Genomic DNA, 25,181 nt, shown 5'->3' with positions numbered 1-25,181 from the left:
CCCTGTGAGGGTGCTGAGGCGCTGGCACAGGGTGCCCAGAGAAGCTGTGGCTGCCCCATCCCTGGCAGTGTTCAAGGCCAGGTTGGACACAGGGGCTTGGAGCAAGCTGCTCCAGTGGAAGGTGTCCTTGCCCGTGGCAGGGGTTGGAACTGGATGAGCTTTAAGGTCCCTTCCAACACAAACCAGTCTGGGATTCTGTGATTCGTAAGCCTCCCTGAGCATATAAAAACAACAAAAAATAAAACCAGATTAACTACATAAAGCAAAATTAAATTGTTATTTGAAGATTTTTGAAAGTGTCATTTTTGTTCAGTTTTTGTTGAATGAATGAAATCAGAGCATTCCTAATGGAGAAATAACAATCAGCCCATTCCCAAGGCTGTCCGTGTCATACGGGCACTGTTGAAGCACACCACATCAGCACTTCCCACCAAGCAAGCAAGACAGAACAGAGCTATGAAGCGCAATTCACATTTTCCATTTCAGCCACCGATGCAGAGCAAGCTGCTTCTCCCAAGTTCATTCCTGACAAGTCAATAGGGATTTTGATTGCTATTTTTTCAGCCTCATGTTTAGATGTCACAAAACGCTGACTTGCGAGGCCATTACCAGAGCACCGCTGAGCAGGAACAGAAGGATTTGGGGGTGGAGAAGGGTTGTTTGTTCTCAATGAGAGCTCAGAGTTTGTCATTTCCTGCAAAGAACACAGGCTTCGAGCTCTTCAGCCTCTCTCACTCCAAAGATCACCAGTGAATCATCAGCCACTTGCTGGTGGTTTGTACATACACATTTGCTCTATATATATAGACGGAGAATAGTCTGTTGTAACTGAGTGCTTTGGGTAGAACTTGGTGAAAGCTGGTGCAGCAGGAATTGCTTGAGCCAAGGAATAAATGTAAAGTAATAAAGGAAAACGCAACAAAGGCTGATTCTGGGCTGAAATACTTTCTTACAAAGCCTCACCAGTCATTTACCTACCCTTGAGAACCACAGTCCAAGTCTCTGTTATCTATAACCAGAGTTGGCACTACCTGTTGAAACACACGTATAGAAACCCAATGGAATATAGCTCAAAAACCCCTGACAGCTATCTGCAGCCTTCCTAAATAAAATCACTTCAGAAGGCAACTGCTCAGTGCAACCATGCTAAAGTATAAGACAAACAGATTATCAAAGCTTGCAGCTCACCACTGCAGCCATCTCCCAAGTTTTGCTGGGTGCTTTGTGTATTCATGTCCTAAGAGGCGCAGAGCATCCATAATGTCAAGAGAAACAAAGAAATCTTAAAAACTCTTACTAAAACCAACAAAACCCACACAATATACTCCCTCCTTCTACACTATCAAACCAAGCACACTACAAGTAACAGAAATACTTCCAAACCTTCCCGTTTCACTCAAACACTTGGTCCCCCATATGTAAAATATAGAATGGCATCACCCTGGTGAGATCAGATGACAAAGTCACTTTGATGATGGGAAGCACGCTGTGAATACATGTCTCTAAATGTTTTATGTATTCTATTAGTGATACACAACCCATTTCCTAGTGGTGCCTTTGCGTCCAGAGCTGTTGCAGCAACAGCTTCCAAGTGTATGTGCACAGACTTGCATTTGCCTTTGCAAGTGATCAGAGAATGGTTTGGGTTGGAAAGGACCTTCCACTCATTTAGTTCCAACTCCCTGCCACAGACAGGGACACTTTCCACTAGAGCAGGTTGCTCCAGCCTGGCCTTGATAAGGAGCTGCTGCTGTTCCACTTACAGTATGAAATCCTCAGAGATGCATCTCTATAAACACTGCACCTTCTCTTCTTGTTCAGGTCCTAGATCAGGGCTGAGAGTGTGCTGGCAATGAAGAAAGAGGAAGAAAGAACAAAGATGAGGGCAGAGGTGTGAAAGGGTACACGTGTCTGACCAGAGGGCAACAAGAGGCAAGTAGCCTGGCTTGTAGTATGAATGAGAAGGAAAAGAAGTAATTAATAGTGTATATAAATATATAAAGGGGGAGTGTCACGAGGATGGAGCCAGGCTCTTCTCAGTGGCAAACAATGATAGGACAAGGGGCAATGGGTACAAACTGGAACACAAGAGGTTCCACATAAACCTGAGAAGAAACTTCTTCTCAGTGAGGGTGACGGAACACTGGAACAGGCTGCCCAGGGAGGTTGTGGAGTCTCCTTCTCTGGAGACATTCAAAACCCGCCTGGACACGTTCCTGTGTAACCTTATCTAGGTGTTCCTGCTCTGGCAGGGGGATTGGACTAGATGATCTTTTGAGGTCCCTTCCAGTCTCTAACATACTGTCATACTGTGTGTGAATATCCTTGCAGCCTATTCTCAACATAACAGATACAATCATGCCAGTCTATCTTAGCAGGGCTGAGCTTCTAGATGCATGTGGTCTTGGTCCTAGGGAGTTCACTGCAAAGAGCTCACCTGCTAAAACGCCTGGCTAAGAGCAATAAAACAAGGAAAAGGAGAATGGAAAGAGAATGCTTTTAGAAAGGATTTTTCCGAATGCATTTCTACAGTTCCCTACGTTACAAACGACTCCTGAAAACAGCAGCCACCCCCAAAACAAAGTTGAGATTTCATCTCGGGGAAGAGAAAAAAAAGCAAGAGCTGGCAAACTTTAGAGAAAGCAAAAAAAAAGCTCCCACCTCTCAGTGCTGTAAATGTCACACACGGCAAACACAGCAAGCACCCAGCACGGGAGCGGAAAGGCTTTTAAGCAAAACAGTTTCCAAACATTTCCTTTGGATTCCAGCTAGTCTCTAACATTAGCAGGAATTTGCCTGCGTGAATCCCTCCTGCACTGCTGTCAGATGAGATGTCTTGCCGTGAGGACATGATGAGTATTTGGCCTTTTCCTGTTCACAGTGTTTTTATGATGCTAGTAAGAGTACGACTCGCTGCCTTTAAAGCCAGGCACAGAGGGACTAAGTGTGAATAAGCTCAGCACATCAAAAGAGACATGGGTTTATAGTCCTATAAAACATGTCTACAAATGCTCATGAACTACTTGTAGTTGCTCCTAATTCTGGCTGACAGCAGGAATCAAGTGCTGTGGACACTGATAGTAACCAGAAAAAGAAAAGCACATCAGACCTAACAAAACTACTCAAGAATCTAGGGAAATGGTTAAAGTGAAAGATAATGCACACATAGTGATGGGACAAGGGGGAATGGGTTCAAACTTAAACAGGGAAGATATAAGGAAGTACAGGTTAGATCTAAGGCAGAAGCTCTTCCCTGTGAGGGTGCTGAGGCGCTGGCACAGGGTGCCCAGAGAAGCTGTGGCTGCCCCATCCCTGGCAGTGTTCAAGGCCAGGTTGGACACAGGGGCTTGGAGCAAGCTGCTCTAGTGGAAGGTGTCCCTGCCTGTGGCAGGGGCTGGAACTGGATGAGCTTTAAGGTCCCTTCCAACCCAAACCAGTCTGGGATTAAAAGGATAACCCACCTGAAATGAAGAGCCCTTCAAATACAGAGCATCTTGAAGCTCTACAGCATGGACAGAGGAGGGTAACTTTTTCCTTGCACACATTAAATGAGCTAAGCTTCTGTAAACTCTCCCAAACACAGGCTCAGTGACCTCTTCTGCAATAACTGCACAAGTGACTGTACACTCTTCAAACAACTCATTTCTGTGCAGGGCTTTATCTCTTTGAACTTTAGCAGAAGCGCTCGTGTTTAACAAATACAATGGATCAACAGCTTCGGGAAGAAAATGACTCTCAAAACAAAAGCTGTTAACACAGTATTCATACAAATGCCTCCAATGTCACCATGTTAATGTAGCTCAGATCAGGGAACAAGGGCCGCTCCTGGGAAAGAGAACAGAAGAACACTGTATTCGAGCTCAGCTCTGGACCTCTCCCAGGTACCTGCTAGCAAAGCAACTGACTTAGTTTTAAACACACTCCAGCCAGAGTCATCCAGTTAAAGAGAAGAGAGATTGATTTTGTCCATTTCTACCTCTATTATTTGTTTTAAAGGGACAGTATGCCATTGCTGTCTCATCCTTTGCCCTTTCAGACGCATAACACATCCCAGTGCTGCAGAACCTCTCTGTACTGACACATTTTTCACCTTTAGCAACATCATTTCACCATCCCCAATTCGCAAGTTCCGAACCTCAGCATGATCAAACAATTTGTGCTCTCAGCTGAGAACCCCCCCGTGTGCTGGGCTGCACCCCCAGAGCATGAGCAGCAGCTCAGGGAGGGGATCCTACCCCTCTGCTGTGCTCTGGGGAGACCCCCTCTGCAGTCCTGATCCAGCTCTGGGGCAGCAGCACAAGAGGGACGTGGAGCTGTTGGAGCGAGTGCAGAGGAGGCCATGGAGATGCTGCGAGGGCTGGAGCAGCTCTGCTCTGGAGCCAGGCTGAGAGAGCTGGGCTGGGGCAGCCTGGAGAAGAGAAGGCTCCTGAAGGGGAGACCTTAGAGCAGCTCCAGTGCCTAAAGGGGCTGCAGGAAAGCTGGAGAGGGGCTTGGGACAAGGGCCTGTAGGGACAGGCCAAGGGGAATGGCTTGAACCTGCCCGAGGGGAGACTGAGCTGAGCTCTTAGGTGCAAGTTCTTGGTTTGCGTTGGAGGGGATCTTAAAGCTTCTTCAGTTCCAACCCCTGCCACTGGCAAGAAACACCTTCCACTGGAGCAGCTTGCTCCAAGCCCCTGTGTCCAACCTGGCCTTGAACACTGCCAGGGATGGGGCAGCCACAGCTTCTCTGGGCACCCTGTGCCAGCGCCTCAGCACCCTCACAGGGAAGAGCTTCTGCCTTCTCAACCTAAATCTTCCTGTTTGAGTTTGAATCCATCACCCCATGTCCCATCACTACAGCATACAGGGCAGTAGAATGCTCTCTCCTCCCTTCATGCAGCCAAGATTGACTGAAACTACATTTTTCAATAGCTGCAGACAAATGACTTTCACAACCATCATCCTCATGGCTAAACCAGAGATGAGCATTAATATGACAAACCAGTCAGGAGCCCAAGGGCATCAGTCCCACGCACTTAAGACCATTTAAAAAGCACAGAAAGACTGTCAGGCACATCATTTTGAGGACAACCATAAAACTCTTGCATGCCTGAGAAATAACACTAATTTAGGTTCAAAATATTACCTGGTGAACTTCCCACATGCAGCAGCAATTTCATGTATTGCTTTGACATTTCAACCTCTATTTATGGCATATTAACACTAGCAGCTCTCATCCAAGAATCTTACTTTACTTTACAAGTATGAAGCGTGTCACAAATAGTTCATTCATTCTTTAAATGCAAAGGTTCAAAGAGAGATTTGGTCATCTGCTGCACGACACTTATGGAACTGAAGAGTCAGACAGCATCACAGTGGTGGAGAGATTGAGAGCTCATGACTGGCCATTGTTCTTAACCCTGCTCTAACATCACAAGGTGTTTTAGTAAGTGTTTTGCATGGCTCTCATTGCTGTGCTGAGGCACCCAGGGCAAGAGCAAAAACGACGTCATGTTTTGCAGGAGCAGGTACCTTGAGGAGCTGCTCCACAGAGCGGCTTTGGCAGATGAAAGCAGCGGTTCCCAGGATAAACCCTTCACCTCCCTGCTTCACGGAGCATTCCCTCTTGCTCCTGTGGCAAGCCTGACACAGCTCAAGGGCCTGAGCAAGCAGGAAACACAACTGGAACACTTGGCTACAAATGAGATGAGTGCCAGGAAAATGAGCAGTGCTGCCAGAGCAATGAAAACATCCCAGGCTGCAGAAGAAATGGGAGCAGAGCAGAGCTGGCTGAGATCTGCATAGACTGGCATGGAATTGAACCCTCTACACCTTTTCCATGGAGCAACTGAGTACTGAGATTGCTGAACTCCACTCCCTGCCCACCCATCTGCCTAAGGACCAATACTTTTTGCCATCAGTTCACTTACAAACCCATAGAGTGGCTCAGCTTACAATAGCAGAGCAATGAAATGCATCTCCAAGTGCTCAAGCAGCCCTCCTAGAGAATCATGACATAGGAAATACTCTTCAAATTCATCTTTGCTGCAAGATCCCTCAAGCTGCTGGCCACCAGACCTGGCTGAGTACTGCAGAATACTCCCATCTCCCTGCTCAAATCCTGCCCTCAAGTGCCATTCCTCTCTGTAAGAAAGGATAAGTCATAGCCTCTGGGCAAAGGAGCACCACATGTAAAGACAAAGGGTTCTCACTCAACAGTTCCTGGTATCTCCAGCTCTGCAGTAGCAGAACAGTAGTGTGTGGGCAAAGAGTAGGCTATGATTTCTCTTGCTCCAGTTACCTTATGGTTTCAGCAATGTTTAGGCTGCTAAATCACACCAGTTTAGTAAGCACAAGCATTAGGCAGAAGCCACCAGAATAGGAAAGTAGTAACTGTCAGTGTCTTCTCAGCAGACAGACCAGCAGACAGCCTGCTAAAGATACGTGTCTCAGAGCATATACGTGATTTCCCCCCCCCTTGGAGGCAAGAAAACAGATACAGACCACTTAAAAATTGAGATCCATCAACTACAAATACTAAGACTACAAAAGGAGAGAAGTCCCTTCCTTGGAGGCAAACAGCAACAGTGCCCAAAGATGCTGTGGCTGCCCCATCCCTGGCAGTGTTCAAGGCCAGGTTGGACACAGGGGCTTGGACCAAGCTGCTCTAGTGGAAGGTGTCCCTGCCCGTGGCAGGGGTTGGAACTGGATGAGCTTTAAGGTCCCTTCCAACCCAAACCAGTCTGATTCTATGATATCAGGATATTGAGCACACATGGAAATGCCTTTGCGTTTTCTCCATCAGCATCAGGAGATGCCATAGCTGACAGGGGGATCATGCTGTCACTAGAGAGGTGATATTTCTGAAGAAGCTGAATGAACACTGGTATCATCAAGCAGGGACAGATGCCTCTCGCTCCTCATGGCAACAAAAGACAGTGCTAAAAAAAAGGTGAATGAACTGTTAAAGCTTCCGTGCTGTAGGTACCAGCAAGGAAGAACCCTCACACTGACTATGCATGTCCACCAGCCATTGGACCCCAACACTAAACAGAATAGTCCTTCAAGTGATTTGAGCTGGCCTAACCCAGTAAAACAGCACAGAAAGACTATGCTGCACCTAAAACTTCATCTTCTTCCAAAGCATGTACAACACTGCCTTTCATACAGCACAGTCTTCATCATTTGGACTGGAATGGTGCCAGAAAAGCTCCTTATTCCTTCACTGCATTGTCCTGAAGCAGACACTGATGTCAGAACATTACTCAGTGCTGTTGTAACACAGTTCTCCCCAGCAGAACACTTGGTCCTACAGTAATGAGGCTCCTCAGAAGGATATTTCACCCACAACTCCCCTGAAGAGCTAAATGAGCTCCACACACCAAATACCACATTAAAATGGAAACAAGTTCCAAATCTCTCCTGTTGATTTGGCAAAACCAGCACAGGCTGAGCTGGCTCCTGTACAAGTAAAGAGCTTCGAACCAGGTCTTCCTCAACAAGGATGCTCTAACAGACTGACAAACTGATTTTAGGACTTATGTCTTTTCTAGCACTCCAGGACCCAACTCTAAGAGGTTACTGTCTTTCTCCTGACAGGTTCAGGATCATTCTTCCCTTCTCAGAGGTCAAAACCAGCTAAAGATCTGCATGTTCAGTGTCGAAGCATTGCACAGCACTGTGCCACTCATCTACTGCTACACTACAGTGTTGGACACAGGGGCTTGGAGCAAGCTGCTCTAGTGGAAGGTGATCCTGTCAGTGGCAGGGGTTGGAAGTGGATGAGCTTTAAGGTCCCTTCCAACATAAACCAGTCTGGGATGCTTATTACTTCTGTACAGGGCTACGAAGAGATAACCTTGTTGTTAACATGTTTCACATGCTGAGATGCACAATGTACTTGTGAATTGCAGAGTGACATCCAAGTTACTCTGACATGACAAATAAACTTCATTCATCAGGATCTGATGGAATTGCACCATTTCCCTAATGTACCTCACCACATATGCACTTCCCTCCAAGTTTTCATCCTCTACCAATGCAGGTATGATTTAAATAACACTTGCAAATCTGAGCTTTCTGCTCTCCCTGCTGCAAGCATAATGTCTCTCAAAAATTATCTGTAGTGGGAAAAGAAGGAGAGAAATAATTTAGCCTTGGGATCAAAGGTTTTCTTATACTGTAAGGTAAAAAAAAAACAACCCTAGTTTAATCCACTGCAATGAAACTAACACACAAAAACCCCACGAGATTTGATGAAATTGGAAGATCTCCTCCTTTCTATGTCAATGTTCATCTCTCACCTTAAACCTGCAAGAGACTATGGATCTTGAAGTGCTGCATTATAAAAGCTCCTTTGGAAGCTTTTCTGACTCCTTCTGACCCCCGTGCTGTCAGGCCAATAGCAATGAAACCTGTACAGGGGGGTTGGTGTACCTTTCCTGGCACACGGTTTACAGAAAGCTAGGCCAAGTGTTTTTCTCCCCAACACAAAAACCCCATTCACTCTTCCCCATGTGCACATCAACACATGCTCCTATACAGAAGCTTTATCAACATTGGTCTGGAATAGCCATAACTCACTCCCAATTCTACCACTCATGAGGGCTGAATCCATCACAGACTCTCACTGCTAAGGGGGAATCCCCAGCCATGTTATTCTGCCTCACTTTAGATACGATCTTACTTCCAAAGCTTTGTCCTCCTGGAGCAAAGTCCACAGAACTCAAAGCTCTTCATGTTTTCCCAGACGTCATGCATGACATGAAGCTGGCTGGAGGTACCACACACCAAGCCTGTTCCTCGTGTCACCAAGTTAAGTCTTTCAAGCATTTGAGGCCAAACAGCTTCAGTTCTACCCCACTCTTCCCTATAGAAAACCCACTGTTTGGCTGGACTTTCCCCATCAAATGTTTTGCAAGAACAATGTTGAATGGATGTGAAAATGTTTATAATGGAGAAAAATGCTCAAGGCTTCTTTAATAAAGATAGTAACTGCTCTAGAAAGACAAACGAGCAGGTAAGCAGACAGTGGATGTGATCAAAGGCCCATAACTTACATTTACCATGTCCAAGCGATACCAAAATTCCCACCATGCACACAGTGGGTTCTATTTGTGTAAGCAAAAACCCTGTGTGCATCACTGCAGGGTCAAGCAAGCCTTTAGAGCAACAGCTAAATAGACCAGAGCCAGACAATGAAAAACTGTGTTAGAGTAGGAGGCAGAGAGCATTTGTCATGAACAGGCCAGAGGTGGAATGACCATCATAAATCTTACCACCTCTTGTAAATAAAGCCAGGTTCATTTCTTTGATCTCCTCTGTCAAACAGTGGGCAAGGTCTGCATCTGTGTACTATATATATATAAAGGCAATTCCCAAATAAATAAATCCCCTAATGTGCACGTGTAGCCTCCCAGCAAGAATGAGAGAATAGACTATGTGATAGATGCTGTGCTGTTTGTGAGAGTCTCAGATGCTCACGTTGATAGGCATGGTACCAGAATAAAGCCTAAGCAAGGTACAGCTTTAGTATCCTACACTTTAAGAATCACAAAAGACTTTGCTGAAAACATGCTGGGAGCAAGTGTCTCAGCTGACTATTACCAAGCCTAATGACAAGAGAAGACAAGCGATTAGAGCTGTGGCACTTCATAAGACAGGTAACACTGAACAAAAATGTCACTGTGTGAAAGCTTCTGATAGATCACTTGGTAGGCAAAAGGGATCAACCTTTCCATACACCATAAGGATGAAGCCACAGAAATATTTTGCTGGTGTTTAAGCTCACTGGAGTTTCACAGTATGTTAGAAATGTGGCTGCTTACCATAAATCAAGACAAATTCCAACATAGCTGACTCTTGAGTGTGACACGTATTCTCTCGTATTCTGGTTGTAAAAGCTGTTTCAAAGCTGAAAATGTACCCACCCAAAGGATCCTTACCTGCAACACATCTTGGATCTTCACCCACACATCAACCATGTCATAGAGCTTGATATCACCATCGTACTGGCTGCAAGGAGAGGCCACTGTTTGCTGAAGGTGCCCAAGCACCACAGAGTGTGCAGCAGCCACAGCATTGAACTTGTCAAAGAGCAGCTCCAGCAGTTCCAGCAGCAACCTGTGAACCATCAAGACAACCAACACTCAGTTTCTAGAAGACATCACAGGGACATGGTCATGCAGCACATCAGAGAAGCAGGCCAGGAGTCAAAACACTGGGACTTGGGACCCACCACAAGAGGGACGTGGAGCTGTTGGAGCGAGTGCAGAGGAGGCCATGGAGATGCTGCGAGGGCTGGAGCAGCTCTGCTCTGGAGCCAGGCTGAGAGCTGGTCTGGGGCAGCCTGGAGAAGAGAAGGCTCCTGAAGGGGAGACCTTAGAGCAGCTCCAGTGCCTAAAGGGGCTGCAGGAAAGCTGGAGAGGGGCTTGGGACAAGGGCCTGTAGGGACAGGCCAAGGGGAATGGCTTGAACCTGCCAGAGGGGAGACTGAGCTGAGCTCTTAAGCAGAAGCTCTTCCCTGTGAGGTGCTGAGGCGCTGGCACAGGGTGCCCAGAGAAGCTGTGGCTGCCCCATCCCTGGCAGTGTTCAAGGCCAGGTTGGACACAGGGGCTTGGAACAAGCTGCTCTAGTGGAAGGGGTCCCTGCCCGTGGCAGGGGTTGGAACTGGATGATCTTAAGGTCCTTTCCAACCCAAACCATTCTGTGATTCTATGACTTACCTGTACAAACAGAATACAAGATACTCATTCTGAATTACGAAATGAGTAGTATGGCAAGTTTTAAACACATGAAGTATCACAAACCTAAACCATAAGGCCTCATCAACTGTGTCAGTTGTCAAGATTTCACTACTATATGGAAGGTACTACAACTGTAACCCCATCTCAATGTACTACACTTTACCTGCTCCTATGACTTCCTTACTGCCCAATATACTGTTATTGATGGACCTTTGCAAATTCCTGAATATTCTGAGATAAGGCAATGACTCAACAGGTTTTATTATGTGAGAATGGAAAAATCCTGATGGAGTTCACTGCCATTTAATGAGCAATTCAAGCACACACACAACCCCAACAAAATGTGAGGATAACACTTCCCAAATCCATATGTTAGGCACTTCTAGCTCTGACAGACAGGCTCCATCACATTTAACTACAGCAGCTTAGGAGTTACCACATGCTTGCTGTGTCTATCCATCACAAGTTGCTATCCCCGGAGCAGGACAGAAGATGTAGAGCAGAACTGGAGCTGCACCCACTCCTTAACCATCAGGCTTCAGGCTCCTGTGTTGGTTAACCATCACTAATGAGATGTGTGTTCACACCTCAGCCACTCCATCTCAGAGTGCTGAGTATCTGCAAGCAGCCACTTCCTTCAGCAGTTGATTATCTGGAGTAATTAAGAAGCTGTTGCACATTTGCTGTTACCACCACACAATAAGACTGGCCTCAAGAGGATGCTGTGGTTAAAACCACCTACCTCAGCCTAGAGCAGTCCTGGACTGAACTTCTAGTCTGCAAGGGACAGAAACTGGCTATTATTTGAATTACTATCAGCTTACTGTGTCTCATTCATACACTACAATTTTATGTATAAAGATATACATGCACAGCATTATACAGCAATCTCCTGAGGATCTCACATGGGCCATTCACCAACCAATGCTGATAACCACACAGCTCAAAAGGTTTAACAGAAAAGGACCTTGATTCAACAGAAAGAGCCACTGGGTAAGTCTGGGAGGATACAGTGAGGCCAGATGTATGTCATATGCAGAATAAAGATGTGTTTAGGAGTTAGGTTATCACAACCCAAACTATTCTGTGATAGGAATCACAGGGACATTAATACTGCCATACCTCAAGAGACAGCACCAGGAGAGACAGCTATCAACATTAACAGCATTACCCTTTCAATATGGGAAGGTCCAGTGTGTCAGAAAAGCCATTCTAACCCATTTAAGCTTTGTATAATCACAGAATTCCAGACTGGTTTGGGTTAGAAGGGGCCTTAAAGCTCATCCAGCTCCAACCCCTGCCACAGGCAGGGACACCTTCCACTAGAGCAGGCTGCCCCAAGCCCCGTCCAACCTGGCCTTGAACACTGCCAGGGATGGGGCATAATACATCTTAGTAACTGTTCTGTCCAAGTGAAACTGAGAAGTTGCTACAGTGGAAAGATCTATATATCTTCCTCTCTCTCCATCTACTATTAGTCCATCACCAGAAGTATCAGTGAAGAGACCAAGACAACCCAAGAAACACCCTTCATCACTGTTGAGCAAGTGTATTCTCCAACCCACTCTAAGATAAGGGAGAAGCAACTACTGCTTCAACAGCCCCTAAGAGATATATAGAACTGCACACAGTAAGTGACAGAGGCAGCTGGGGCATGTGGCTGGCCAGACAGAAGCCAGACAAGACTAGGAGAGAAACCAGATATAGAACCATAGAATGGTTTGGGGTGGAAAGGACCTTAAGATCATCCAGTTCCAACCCCCTTCCATGGGCAGGGACACCTCACACTAAACCATCTCACCCAAGGCTTCATCCAACCTGGCCTTGAACACCACCAGGGATTCACAGCTTCCTTGGGCAACCCATTCCAGTGCCTCACCACCCTCCCACTAAACTACTACTTCCTTATACCCCATCTAAACTTCCCCTGTTTAAGTTTGAACCCGTTACTCCTTGTCCTATCACTACAGTCCCTAATGAACAGTCTCTCCCCAGCATCCGTATAGGCCCCCCTTCAGATACTGGAAGGCTGCTATGTGGAATTTGGATAGATCAGGAATTTCATGTTGGTGGCACAGACTTGCTTGAAATGACAGAAAATATAACATTATGGGAGCAAATACATTATATACCACTGAGAAAATCTAACAGGGCAAGCCCAACTTCTACCATCCCACTACAAACAACACATCAGTTCTCTGACACCTCCTTGCTGCCTCAGTTAAGTACAATTTTGCAGCACCAAACAAGCTGGAATTTTGGACAAATTCGTTTCTGTTGTGCTTAGGTAAGCCTGACCTCACATTATCAGCTTCAGCAGGACTTTAGTAATAGCTCCATACACTGAATTACTTAGGTTTCAATTACAACGTCTTCCTATCCCAATGTGAAAGACATGAAATCCCCCTGACCCACGTTCTTCAGGGGCCCTAACTACCACCCCATTACATTTTCTCTTCTCAAGTAATGTAGTATCTCCACATCTCCCTATTTTCCACATTAGCCAGCTCCTCTTAGCTTCATTTTCTTTGCTCTAAAAGTCTGTCAGGTCATTTTTGACACAAGGTGACCCAAAAGACATGGACACAACCTATGTCAGACAGCCAACGAGACGGAACAGCACCAAACCATCTGGCCTAGATTTTATGCAGATGGGGTTGCAACACAGAAAGACCTAAGGAGAACACATACAGAGTGACAGGAGACTGGCTGGGGCAATTTGTCAAAGCAATCTCATCACCCCTTCACCCAGAAACATGGTAAATGTGTGGAGAGACAGTGACGCACACCCAGCAGCAGCTCCTGTTGTCTGGACAATAAGGGAGAATGAGTTGATGCAGAGTGACTGCTGACACCTGAATGAGGTCAGTGATGACAACTCATGCATTTGAGCAGCAGTAACATCCTCTGCCTGCTCTGAGCGCTGGTGGGGGTATGATTTGGCTTTATTTTAAAGCATCAAGAGGAGGTAAAAGTCCGTAAGTGGATGATGAACATGAAGGGAAAAAGTGTATTGAATCCAACAGGATATAGTAGCAAAATTGTTAATACCCTATAGAATAGTTTGGGTTGGAAATGACCTTTAAAAGCCATGTAGTCCATTCCCCCCTGCAACCCTAAGTGCATCTTCAATGTATCCCTAGCAGAACCTTGTCCTATAAATCTGACCCTCAAGTAGGCATGTGTCCAGATCAATATTATTCTGCAGTCAAATCTCTTCCATAATTCAGAAGCTTCATGTATCAATACTCTGAGCTAACACACCATAGCCTCACAACCCAAAATACACATCTCTAAACATGAAGGTAAGAGACATGCTGTAATGAGCCACTGAGGATAAGCCCTGGGCAATTCCTACTTCTAAGCCCTTTTCCATAAACTTATTCCAAGCACAGATTCCTAAAAACTTTTACAAAAGTCACTTAAAGCTGAGGTCAGTGCAACCAGGAGAGATTTAAGGATAGTTTCCAGAATTATCTTTTACCCATGAAAAGGAAATATCTGGAACCTCCTACTGCTCTATACTGGGTTTCATTATCTTTCTATCATTCACATTTCACAGTGGTAAGTGCATGTTAGTAAGGAGGATTTAAATTCATAGCAAAGTATCTCACAGCCAAAGGCATGCCACCTTGTTAGGCCTATCCCAAGTCTCACCCCACATGACTGCATCCATGTTGTGTGTTTAAGGAGGATACAAAATCGGGTGTATCACAGTGGCATGACAATCCTTCCTGTGTCACCCCACTGGTCACAAATGAAGTGATGCCATTATATGGAGGTCCTTGACAGGGCTAGTGTCATCTTCATTAAGTGAGCCTTTCCAGCATCACACCAGCTCTGCTGAGCCAGTATGTGGAGTACTCAAGCCAAAGGGCAAGGACAACACAGCAAGATGGAATGGGCCATGTGTTATCAACACTGCAATCATTGGTCTGCTACACAACATCTGGTATGGCCTAGACCAGACCTGCTTGTGGCAGGCTCACAGGGGCTACAGGACTTCCATGTGAGAAAAGAGGCTTTATGAAGCTCTGAGGAGATGACCTAAGAGCATGTTGGCTCTAGGAAGCGAGCACCCAGAGGCGTGCAAGAAGCATCGTTACACTGAGATCCCATTGCTTTAGTCACAAGTAAAAAACATCTTGATCTGATAAATCTGGGGGCAATTAATGATGATTTTAATATACAAAGGTGGCCACAAAATTTGATATGGAAAAGCTTACTATGTAAAGAAGCAAAAGACAGTCTTTTAAAATAGAAGAATGAGATCAGCAGCTCTTCAGACTCAGTGGCTGTTGTTAGACCTGCAACTTTCCTAGCCAGGTTCTAGAAAGTATTTCACTCTTGTAGAATTAGATGGATCTACATAATTGTTACATGGGGTCTCAAAAAGAATTACACCAGCACCTCCACAAGATTATCAACCCCATCCTCAGGTGGAGGGAAACACCACCCTTTCCACACAGAAAAGGTAAGAGCCACCCAGAGAAGCTGTGGCTGCCTCATCCCTGGCAGTGTTCAAGGCCAGGCTGGACACAGGGGCTTGGAGCAAGCTGCTCTAGTGGAAGGTGTCCCTGTCCGTGGCAGGAGACTGGAACTGGTTGAGTTTTAAGGTCCTTCCCAACCAAAACCACTCTGGGATTCTATGATATAACTTGTTCTGTACATACTGAATGAGCCACAGGGAACTTGTCCAGCAGAAGGCCTCAAACCCTTCAGGCTTCTCCATCATCCTATTAAGTCATTTTATTTGGCAGAAGTGAGAATTTGTATGGATAACCTTTAAAGTACAGTAGCTGAACACAGGCACTGAGCTCAGCCACAGATTAAGAAGCATCCAAGTGAGACAAGCTTTAAGGTGAAGTGAAAATCATTCCACTCCCAGAAACCTGAGGTCAAGCATACACTGTGGCTGACAGCCTAATGAATAGGTAAGCAGTTTCGGGTGCTGCATCGTGCTCAAATCTGGGGTCTCACAGAGCTCTCTTGAAATAACAGGACCTTGTTGTTCACATTGTTTTGCTCCCTGACAGCAGGAAAGTCACTGAGATTTGATTTAAAACTGAAGCTAATTTAAGGGGCGGTGTACCTTCCCTTACTATAATTTATTCCTTTCAACATAAATGAATGCAACTGCTTGCTGTAAACTTCACATGTGATTTAGATTTAGAATCAGGTCTAATTCTCTCTTTATTCAACAAGAATTCAAGACGGTCTCCAGAGCTCTACAATATCAGCATCTTAAAGGCTCACAAACTCCTATTAAACACATGCCAAAAGCCATTAAACCTTTCTGTCCCTTTCTCAACCCTCTGGGCAGGTTCATGTCATTAAGATTTGATCTGATCCAATTCATCCATTTCAGTGGACAACCAGGTAGTCATGCAACCTCTCAAGACTGATTCAGAAGCGTTATCAAGTATATGCTATGCTCCCTCTTGGCACCAGTAACTAAAATCCTGCCTTCTGCTTGTTGTAATTGCACCAAGGTATCAAGAACAGTAACTCTAGGAGTTCTCCAAACGTAATTGTTTCCACAGCAATGAGAATGAGAGGAATTAAAAAGGAAGTCTTTATCAAGCTAATGTGTTCCTTGGGAGTCATTTTCCACTACAAATATTACATGTAATGAAGATACACGTTTTTGGTTGCGTTTTTCTCTTTCCACCATTCATTCCCTTTGGACAGTGATCATTCCAACATGCAGTATCACAGATGAATATTTCAGGTAGAAGTGACAGCTAGTCCTTAAGGAGTCCTATTTTCCAAGCAACAGGTCTAGCGAATCCTGAAGAACAGCAGGAACATTTCCCTGTTGGCCTCCACACCTCACCATTAATGTAAATGGGATGCAAACCAACCAGAAACTTGAGCAGATATTTATTGATGTAGTTAGTTCCATACATGATTCCAAAGCTCTGGACCTGCATCAGTTTAGTTGGACTCTGATATATTTGAACTAACTCAGATGAATCTTCCCTTAAAAACATATTACTCACGAACTTAAGACTGTATTTGGCATCAGCACCAGTGTAAAGTCACAACTGAGTGCAACACACGATGATGGTATTTGTTTTGGCCCAAGTCTTCTTTACACCATAGATATGAGCACTCTGAGACAGCATTAAAATTCAAGCTGTTGTAAAGACACTTAAAATGCAAGGTCAGGTTAAAATATAAATAAGATCAAGTACTTAACACAATGTACCTCTTGCTAGTTAAATAATGCTGCCTTCTACTGTGCTTCCCTTTCAAACCTGCGTTCCAGCATCTGCTTAGCCAAATGATTCTCTTCTAGGGCCAAGCGGAGAAGGAAGCATCTCTCCCACATCTTTAGCTAAGAAGCAACAATGCCTCCCCTTTCTGAATGCACACCCTGAATTCCCAAGCCTTTACTGTGAGGGTGGTGAGGCACTGGAATGGGTTGCCCAAGGAAGCTGTGAGTGCTCTTTCCCTTGTAGTGTTCAAGGCCAGGGTGGACGGAGTCTTGGGTGACATGGTTTAGCATGATGTGTACCTGCCCATGGCAAGGAGTTGGAACCAGATGATCTTAATGTCCTTTCCAGGCCAAACCACTCTATGATTCTATGATTCTATGATTCTATGGTTGTTTAAGATGCAAATCAACCTTTCAGAGAAACACAGGGATTTCTGGCAATGGTACCATTTCATCTCTTTGCTACTACAAAATCATTACTTCAAATGGCCTTTAACAGCTACAGCACCCTTCCCCAGACTTCTCTTTGCAGCAGATCAAGGTCTGGTGGTTGCAATACCCTTACCTAGGCTGGTTTTCCTGGGAAAGGTTCTCTCCTCTCTGGTAACCATTGTCTGCCACCTGGGTTGTGGAGCGCTTGACAATCTGCTTGAGTTCTTGTTCTAAGCGATCCTGGATGGCTTTCACTGTCTCCGGGATTTTCTTCAGCTTGGCCAGCCCTTTGATGAGTATTCCCATGAAGATAGTGCTGTTCTCCTCTGGATCCAGTTCTGCTTCTTCTTTCATTTCCAGAAGGCTTGTGTCTCGCACTGGAATAGATTTACAAAGGCATAATCCAAGATTTCAACTATTAAACCCAACACTTAGCACCGTGCAGAAGCAGCATATCAACTCCTTTGCCTTCACAGAACTCCCACCACTTGGAGCAAGCAAGGAATAAACAAGGAAACCAGCAATACCCAGATTCTGGCTATTTCTGTTTGCTGGGGGGCTTCCCTGTACATAAATACACCAGGCTGCACATTTGGTTGATGTAGGAGTGACAGCTCGTGGTACAAGTTATGTATTAGGAAACAAAGGAAGTCTGGTGTAATTAAGATATTCAGAAATGAGGTTTTATACCACTATAAATCCCTTGAATGTGGTTCAAGGAGCTACAAGCCCTAAATTTCTAACCTAGCTGTTTTTCTTCACTCTGTGCTTCACAAGAGAGGGGTTTTTGTTCTAAACAGTATCAAGCTTAACAGACTTCCAATAAATTCAGCGAAGTTTCCACTGCCAAAGTGAACGATTGTCTGATGTTATCCTATTCTGCTTTATTACGTCTGTCAAGAGGTTGATGAAGTTACTCAAATCTTTAAACAAGGCTTCTGGAAAGGAAAAGTGAGAAGAATTAGAGAGGATATTGTGGATACAGTCCTGAAGTAACAGGGATTGCACAGGGAGAAAATCTGTTGCTAAGAGACAAGGAAGAGGAAAGCAAGAGGCACTTTTAAGTATGTTCATTAAGCAACATTTCTTACTTTACAGATAACACCCAGCAACAACATAAGCATGTCCCTGTTAAAGACTGGGTGAAGCATTTAATAAACATATTCAATCATTGATGTGAATAAAGTGTCTTCAAGACAAACTCAACTAATGCATCTTGGAACGCTTACACTCACAGTGGCAGCACATGGACAAATGTGGTTGTGTTTTCTCCCTGCCCACCAAGCTAACCGTTATATATCCCAACTCTGCTCAAGCGATAACCATCAGTGGTGGTGCTAATGAATGTGTCTGGGGCCTGGTGGCCCATGGGACTCAAATCATAACAGCCAAGGCCTAATCTGAACAATGAGTATCACTGCCACCAACCTTAAACCTGGTAAAGGTCCAACTCAAGCCAAGTTCCTGTAGTTGGGATGCAAACATGACTATGGGTCAATGAGCTTATCCCATGAGCAGTGGACAGCCCAGGGTCTGCAGAGCTCTCCTGCATCAGGATCACCCCAGAGTAAGGACACCTCTAAAGGTTACTCCTCAAGGTTGAGAGATCCCTTGCTGCAACAGGTACATGATTAACAACATGATGAACTTTGAAATCTTAACTAAGGGGTATAAAGGATTGATTGCATATATATAATCCTTTAGACATAAACCACTGACCAAGACTGGGACTAAGTCTGGATATACCTGCACTTAGACTCCTCTTTGAGACAGGGTTTAGAACTCAAGGGTTTCTGAACCTCATGGGTCAATGGGAGAGTCTTGACAGTTTTGTCTGACCCTGTCCTCTATGCAGTCAATACTCAAATGTTTCACCATCAGATCTTTGTAAATCACTGTCACATTTACTACCACATTAGTTTAATCACTATCTCATACAATAAACATATTGCTAACTTCTCTCTTTATGAGTGAAGCACACCACTCCATCCATGACAACAAACAGCACTGAAGCACAGGGCTGAAGCTATGGCACACACCATCCCAAATCCCTGTGTAGGAATTCAAACCCAACAACTGTTGGATGGTGACAGATGACTCCTGTGGTTTCAACCTCTCAACAGATTCTTTACTTAAATCAAAACTTCAGCAACCTGAAGGGATGTCAAAAGATCAACCAGAAGGGTTTCAATGACATGGCAGAAATGAGAAATGGCACAGCACAAGTTGCTCCCAGCCCTGTAGCTCTCTGAACAGAAGAGCATCAGCACCCTCAAGTTACACAAGATCAGGAAAACAACAGCCCAAAGAGCCCATATGATATAAACAGCACCGTGATACACACACAACACTTACTGCAGTATCAGCTTACACCAACCTCCACAGCAAAAACTTGGTTCAGGTTGGAAGAGACTTTAAAATCATTCAGTTCCAACCCCTGCTACGGTCAGGGACCCCTTCCACTGGAGCAGCTTGCTCCAAGCCCCTGTGTCCAACCTGGCCTTGAACACTGCCAGGGATGGGGCAGCCACAGCTTCTCTGGGCACCCTGTGCCAGCGCCTCAGCACCCTCACAGGGAAGAGCTTCTGCTTAAGAGCTCATCTCAGTCTTCCTTCTGGCAGGTTCAAGCCATTCCCCTTGGCCTGTCCCTACAGGCCCTTGTGAAAAGTCACTCTCCAAGGGATGACATCAGGTTTTAGGTAATGAACACCAGGGCGTTCTGTGCTTTTTTCCTCTCTCACACTCACTTTTTCTCAATTAAACCTGGTCAAGTTATGGGGTAAGCAACTGGAAACACCCAGAACATGGTGATTTTTTAGGAGAAGCAAAGATGCACATACGCTCCTGCTCAAAACTCTCATCTAGCACACCCCTTTCAACCCACAAGGCTGCAAATCACTTTGTGCTCTACATACATGGGCTACCCACTTTGTTAACGCTACGTGTTACTCTCAAAGCACCACAGCACGGCAAGCATACACACAGAAAATGAGCTCTTTGCAACAAGAGCTGTGGAAAAGACAGTGCTGGAAATGTTAGAGGGAGAAAGGTTTTAACTTACTGGTTTTAAAAAGCCCAAATATCTTTTCCTCCTAGCTCAATGTGAGGATTTCAACACTCTAAGCAACCTTTTAAGGGACAGGTCCCCATCACTAAACTCCATTCCTTTTGTAAGCAGGCTGTAAATTATTCTTAATAACACACAATGCAAACCCAAGAGGGAGGAAACGCTGCCATATCCAAATGTGAGGCCAGCATTTAAGGGGACTAAAGGCAGCAATCTGGCTGAGAACTCTGCCAGCACATCAGATGCATGTGAAACTCTTCCATTTTCAAAAGAGCAAACCAATTTTGAACACCCTCAAATATCAAGACACAGATTTACATCTCTTACAAACAACAGCAAAGTGAATGGTTCAAGATCTAGGCGCAAGCAGCTTTGTTAGATCTGGTCTTTTGCTAGAACAGTGGGGACCAAGTTTCCTGCACACTGCCTATTAAACAGGCATCCTGGGTAGCTTTGGGGGCCCATTGATCTCTAAGATCTGACAAGATCCCAGCCCTGGGTAACTGAAGATGCTCTTTGCTTGCTTCTTCCCCACTTCAAACATCCTCTTCTGTCATTTAATGACATCAAGGGTTTTCTGACCACAAAGCTTTGGCCCAGGAATGAGCCCCTCCTGTCCCCTACCTCTTAAAAAGGCATCAAAAGTAGACAGCATTGATACTGAAGTTCACCTTTAAGAGTGCAATCCCATATGCCTTTCTCTGCAGGCAAAGGAGCTCCATGGGTGAAAGATGTCCCTACATATCAGCTCTCAAAAATGAAAGCTATAGCTGTATTTTCTCTTCAACTTAGGAACAACTTTGTTATTCATTTGTATGCAGGCAAAAATCACAACACCCTCAGAACTTATTCCTGGCTTTGTTTCTTGGAGAGAAGGGGGCTCAGCAGAATGGCTGCTCTGGACTTGTGGAGGGCAGACTCTGGCCTGTTTAGGGGCCCTTGGGATGCAGCCCTGAAGGGCAAAGCTGCCCAGGAAGGAATTATTCAAGGTACAGAAGCAGCCATCCCCATGTGCTGAAAGATGAACTGGCAGGGAAGAAGCCTGGCCTGGCTGAACAGAGAGAACAGCCAGGAACTCAGGAGAAAAGGAGAGTTTAAGACCTTTGAAAGAAAGGGCAAGCAATGCAGGAGGACTACTAGAATGTCATAAGGTTATGTAGGGAGAAAATGAGAAGGGCCAAAGCCCAACTCAAACTTCATCTGGCCACTGCTGCAAAAGATAATAAACTATCTCTGTAAATGCATTAGCAACAAAAGGAGGGTGAAGGAAAATCTCCATCCTTTACAGGATGCATCCCTGGCAATATTCAAGGCCAGGTTGGACAGAGCCTTGGGTGACATTGTTTAGTGTGAGGTATCCATGCCCATGGCAGGGGGACTGGAACTTGATGATCTTAAGGTCCTTTCCAACCCTAACTATTCTATGGTTCTATGGAGGGGGAAACCTTAGTGGCAAAGGGTGAGGTAAAGGCTGAGGTACTTAATGCCTTCTTTGCCTCACTTTTTAATAGCAAGACGAGCTGTTCTCCAAGTATCGACCCCCCTAAGCTGGAAGACAGGGACAGGGAGCAGAATGAAGCCCTCATAATCCAAGGGGAAAATAAAATGCCTCCTGGTGTCCAAAGGAAACCTCTGTTTCGATTTGTGCCCACTGCTTCTGGCCCTGGCACCTGGGCATCAGTGAACAGAGCCTGGCTCCATCCTCTCTGCACCTTCCCTTCCAGGTGAAGTCCTTCTTGAGCCACCTCTGCTCCAGGTTGCACAGTACCAGATCTCTCAGCCTTTCATAGTAGCACAGATGCTCCAGACATTAAACACCATCATGACACTTTGCTGGACTCTCTCCAGTACATCCATGTCTCTCCTGTACTGGCGAGCCCAGCACTGGAGCCAGCACCCCAGGTGTGGTTTCACCAGTGCCCAGCAGAGAGGAAAGATCACCTTGACCTGCTGGCAGTACTTTGTCTAATGCAGCCCAAGACACCTTCAGCCCCTTTGCAACAAAGGCAATGTGTCATCTGCTCACTGTCAGCCAGGACCCCCAGGTTTGCTGCCAAGCTGCTTTCCAGCTCAGTGATCCCCAACACGTCCCTGTGCCTGTAAGAGGCAGGACTTTGCAGTTCCTCTGGTTGAACTTCATGAGGTTCCTGTGAGCCTGTTTCTCCAGCCTGTCTGGTTCCCTCTGCATGGCAGCAATACCCTCTGGCCTACCAACCAGTCTGGTGTCATCTGCAAACCTGCTGAGGGTACACTCTGCCCCACCACCCAGAGCAGTAAATAAGACATTTACTGAATAGGGATGCTAGGGAGGGACTCTTCATTAGGGACTGTAGTGATAGGACAAGGGGTAATGGGTTAAAACTGAAACAGGGGAAGTTTAGATTGGATATAAGGAGGAAATTCTTTCCTGTTAGGGTGGTGAGGCACTGGAATGGGTTGCCCAGGGAGGTTGTGAATGTTTCATCCCTGGCAGTGTTCAAGGCCAGGTTGGACGAGGCCTTGGGTAATATGGTTTAGAGTGAGGTGTCCCTGCCCATGGCAGAGGGGTTGGAACTTGATGATCTTAAGGTTCTTTCCAACCCTAACTAATCTATGATTCTCTGATTCTATGACTGGTCCTACTGAACCCACTAGGACCACACTATATACCAGCCTCCAAAGTATACTTTGTGCCACTGATCACTGCCCTCCGCACCCAGCCATTCAGTCTCTTTTTGAGTCACCCAACCTGCACATCTGCTATTTTTCTGTTGGGATGGTACAGGAGAATGTGTCAAAGGCCTTACTGAAGAGCAAGCAGACAACATTCTCTGCTCTTCTCTTGTCCACCAAGCCAGTTGTTTAATCATGGAAGCTTACCAAGTTGGTCAAAGCATGAATTCTCCAGGTTGAAGCCACTCCTGATCATTTTCTTGTTCTAATGATGTCCAAAAACTGCTTATGAAACAGAACATTTAAATATGGTTTCTCAAAAGCCATCAACAACCAAAAGGAGTGATGGTTTTGGCACGTTCTCTAATGAGAAATGCAGCCACTTCCAAAATGTCACCACTGAAGCAGCGCATCTGAAAACACACAACTCTTTAAGCAGACAAAAACCTACCCTCAGTTTAAAGCACTTTAAGTTGAATCGTGTTCATCATTGATACATCACCTCCACAGTTAAAGGTGGAAACTTCCCCGACAGCTTCTTGGTTTGCTGGTGCCCCATTAAAACACCTATTCCGATTGATGCTCCCTCATTTGTACAGTTGTGCCACTTCACAACAAAGGAACCTGCTGCAAGAAGCATTTTTTAATAGCTCTGGTCTGATGCCCAGAAAGGCCAACGCTGATAATTCATTTAAGCAAAGCAGCTAAAGAAAAGGCTTTTGGGTCTTGTTTTTTATGGCAATGAATGGTCAAAATCTGCTGCTCCTCATTACAAGAGATTTCATTAGCTGTGTGCTTTTATGGGCACCTAGTAAAATTTCATGTACTAGTGTCCAGGATTTATGTCCTTTCTGATTATATCATTTCAGCCTTCAAGCCTTCTAAAGAAAAGGAGGCAAGTTCAAAGTGCCCCAAAGGCATAATTTAAGATGTGAAGAAACGTCACCTCCTCATTCCTAATGCTGAATCCCTGTTCTGACCCATGCATGGAGACAGTGAGCCACCAACGAGCAGTTACTTTAGAAATGAGGCCTTTAAGGATTTTGGTCACTTTCTGTTCTGCTTTACTACCAAACCTAGAAGAAAATGGGTCTCAGAGATCAATAACCTCAAAGCCTCAAGGCAAATCTCCTCTTTATAAAGCTGTTGTTCACACTGTTCAATCTATAGCTTTAAGGGTGTTGGTCTTGCAAAAACAGAGGCATTTTGATTTGACATGGCCACTCTTTCAAACCCATTGCAAGAACATTTCATTCTGACAAAACTGGACAAAGCAACTCTGTCAGCCACGTTCAACCCCCTCCTGATACACACCAGAATGAAAACTGAGTCTTCAAATATGAAAGTAAGTGCCTGGTAGTCAAATACCTGACACTGGGACCACGTATAGGAACCATGAATGAAATTATTGAGAGAGAGTGACTACAGAATCATGGAATCAGCCAGGTTGGAAAAGCCCTTTAAGCTCATCCAGCCCAACCGTTCCCAGCAGTGCCAAGGCCACCACTGACCCATGGCACTGAGGCCTCGTCTCCACACTGTGTGAACACTTGCAGGGACGGTGACTGCAGCCCTGCCCTGGGCAGCCTGTTCCAATGCCTGAGCACCCTCTGGGGCAGGAATTGTTCCTAATATCCAGCCTATGCACTAATCTTGGCTTTCATCACATGGATCTCAAAGCTCCTTGATTTTCCCCCCTCATTCCCCAAACACACATGCACATTACACACATCAATGCCTAGCTTCAAGTCATGAACCATGAAGGAGGATCGGTGAGAGAAATCATGGTCCTGCAAAACCAGACAAAAGGTTGCTTGAGAGGCTTTCATGTCAATTGTGTGGCTGCAAACCCTTCTCTGTAGGAACATTTCCTCTTAAACATTCTAGGTGCTAAAACTAACCCTGAGATAAGAGCAAGCTCTGCTTTTTGTGTGGCATCACAGTGACAGCAGGAGAGAATCAGACTCACCTTCCCATCAAGCCCTCAGCTGGATTTGTGCAAACATAAACCAGCTAAACCAGGAAAATTCTGGTTCAGTGAAGGCATCATTTAATTCTTAGTACAAGGGACAGAGAAGCCACTAGC

At 45.3% G+C, this 25,181-nt stretch overlaps 1 protein-coding gene across 2 annotated transcripts in view; it reads right to left on the bottom strand.

The window, feature by feature from the left end:
- EXOC4 (exocyst complex component 4) overlaps positions 1 to 25,181 on the bottom strand; it is a 393,637-nt gene that overhangs the window by 313,344 nt on the left and 55,112 nt on the right. For both annotated transcript variants that reach the window (XM_061346823.1, XM_061346824.1), the window contains exons 6-7: positions 17,510 to 17,753; positions 9,924 to 10,101 (exon numbers count right to left, since the gene is read on the bottom strand). In XM_061346823.1, the coding sequence (XP_061202807.1) occupies positions 9,924 to 10,101; positions 17,510 to 17,753 (422 nt within the window). The remainder of the gene's footprint in view (positions 1 to 9,923; positions 10,102 to 17,509; positions 17,754 to 25,181) is intronic.

The sequence above is a fragment of the Neopsephotus bourkii genome, unplaced genomic scaffold, assembly GCF_033783945.1.
Source record: "Neopsephotus bourkii isolate Nb327-2 ecotype Australia unplaced genomic scaffold, CSIRO-AGI_Nbou_v1 NB_281, whole genome shotgun sequence".
Taxonomy (NCBI): domain Eukaryota; kingdom Metazoa; phylum Chordata; class Aves; order Psittaciformes; family Psittacidae; genus Neopsephotus; species Neopsephotus bourkii.
The sequence above is the reverse complement of the archived record's forward strand: the minus strand, read 5'-3'. Positions and strand labels throughout refer to the sequence as shown.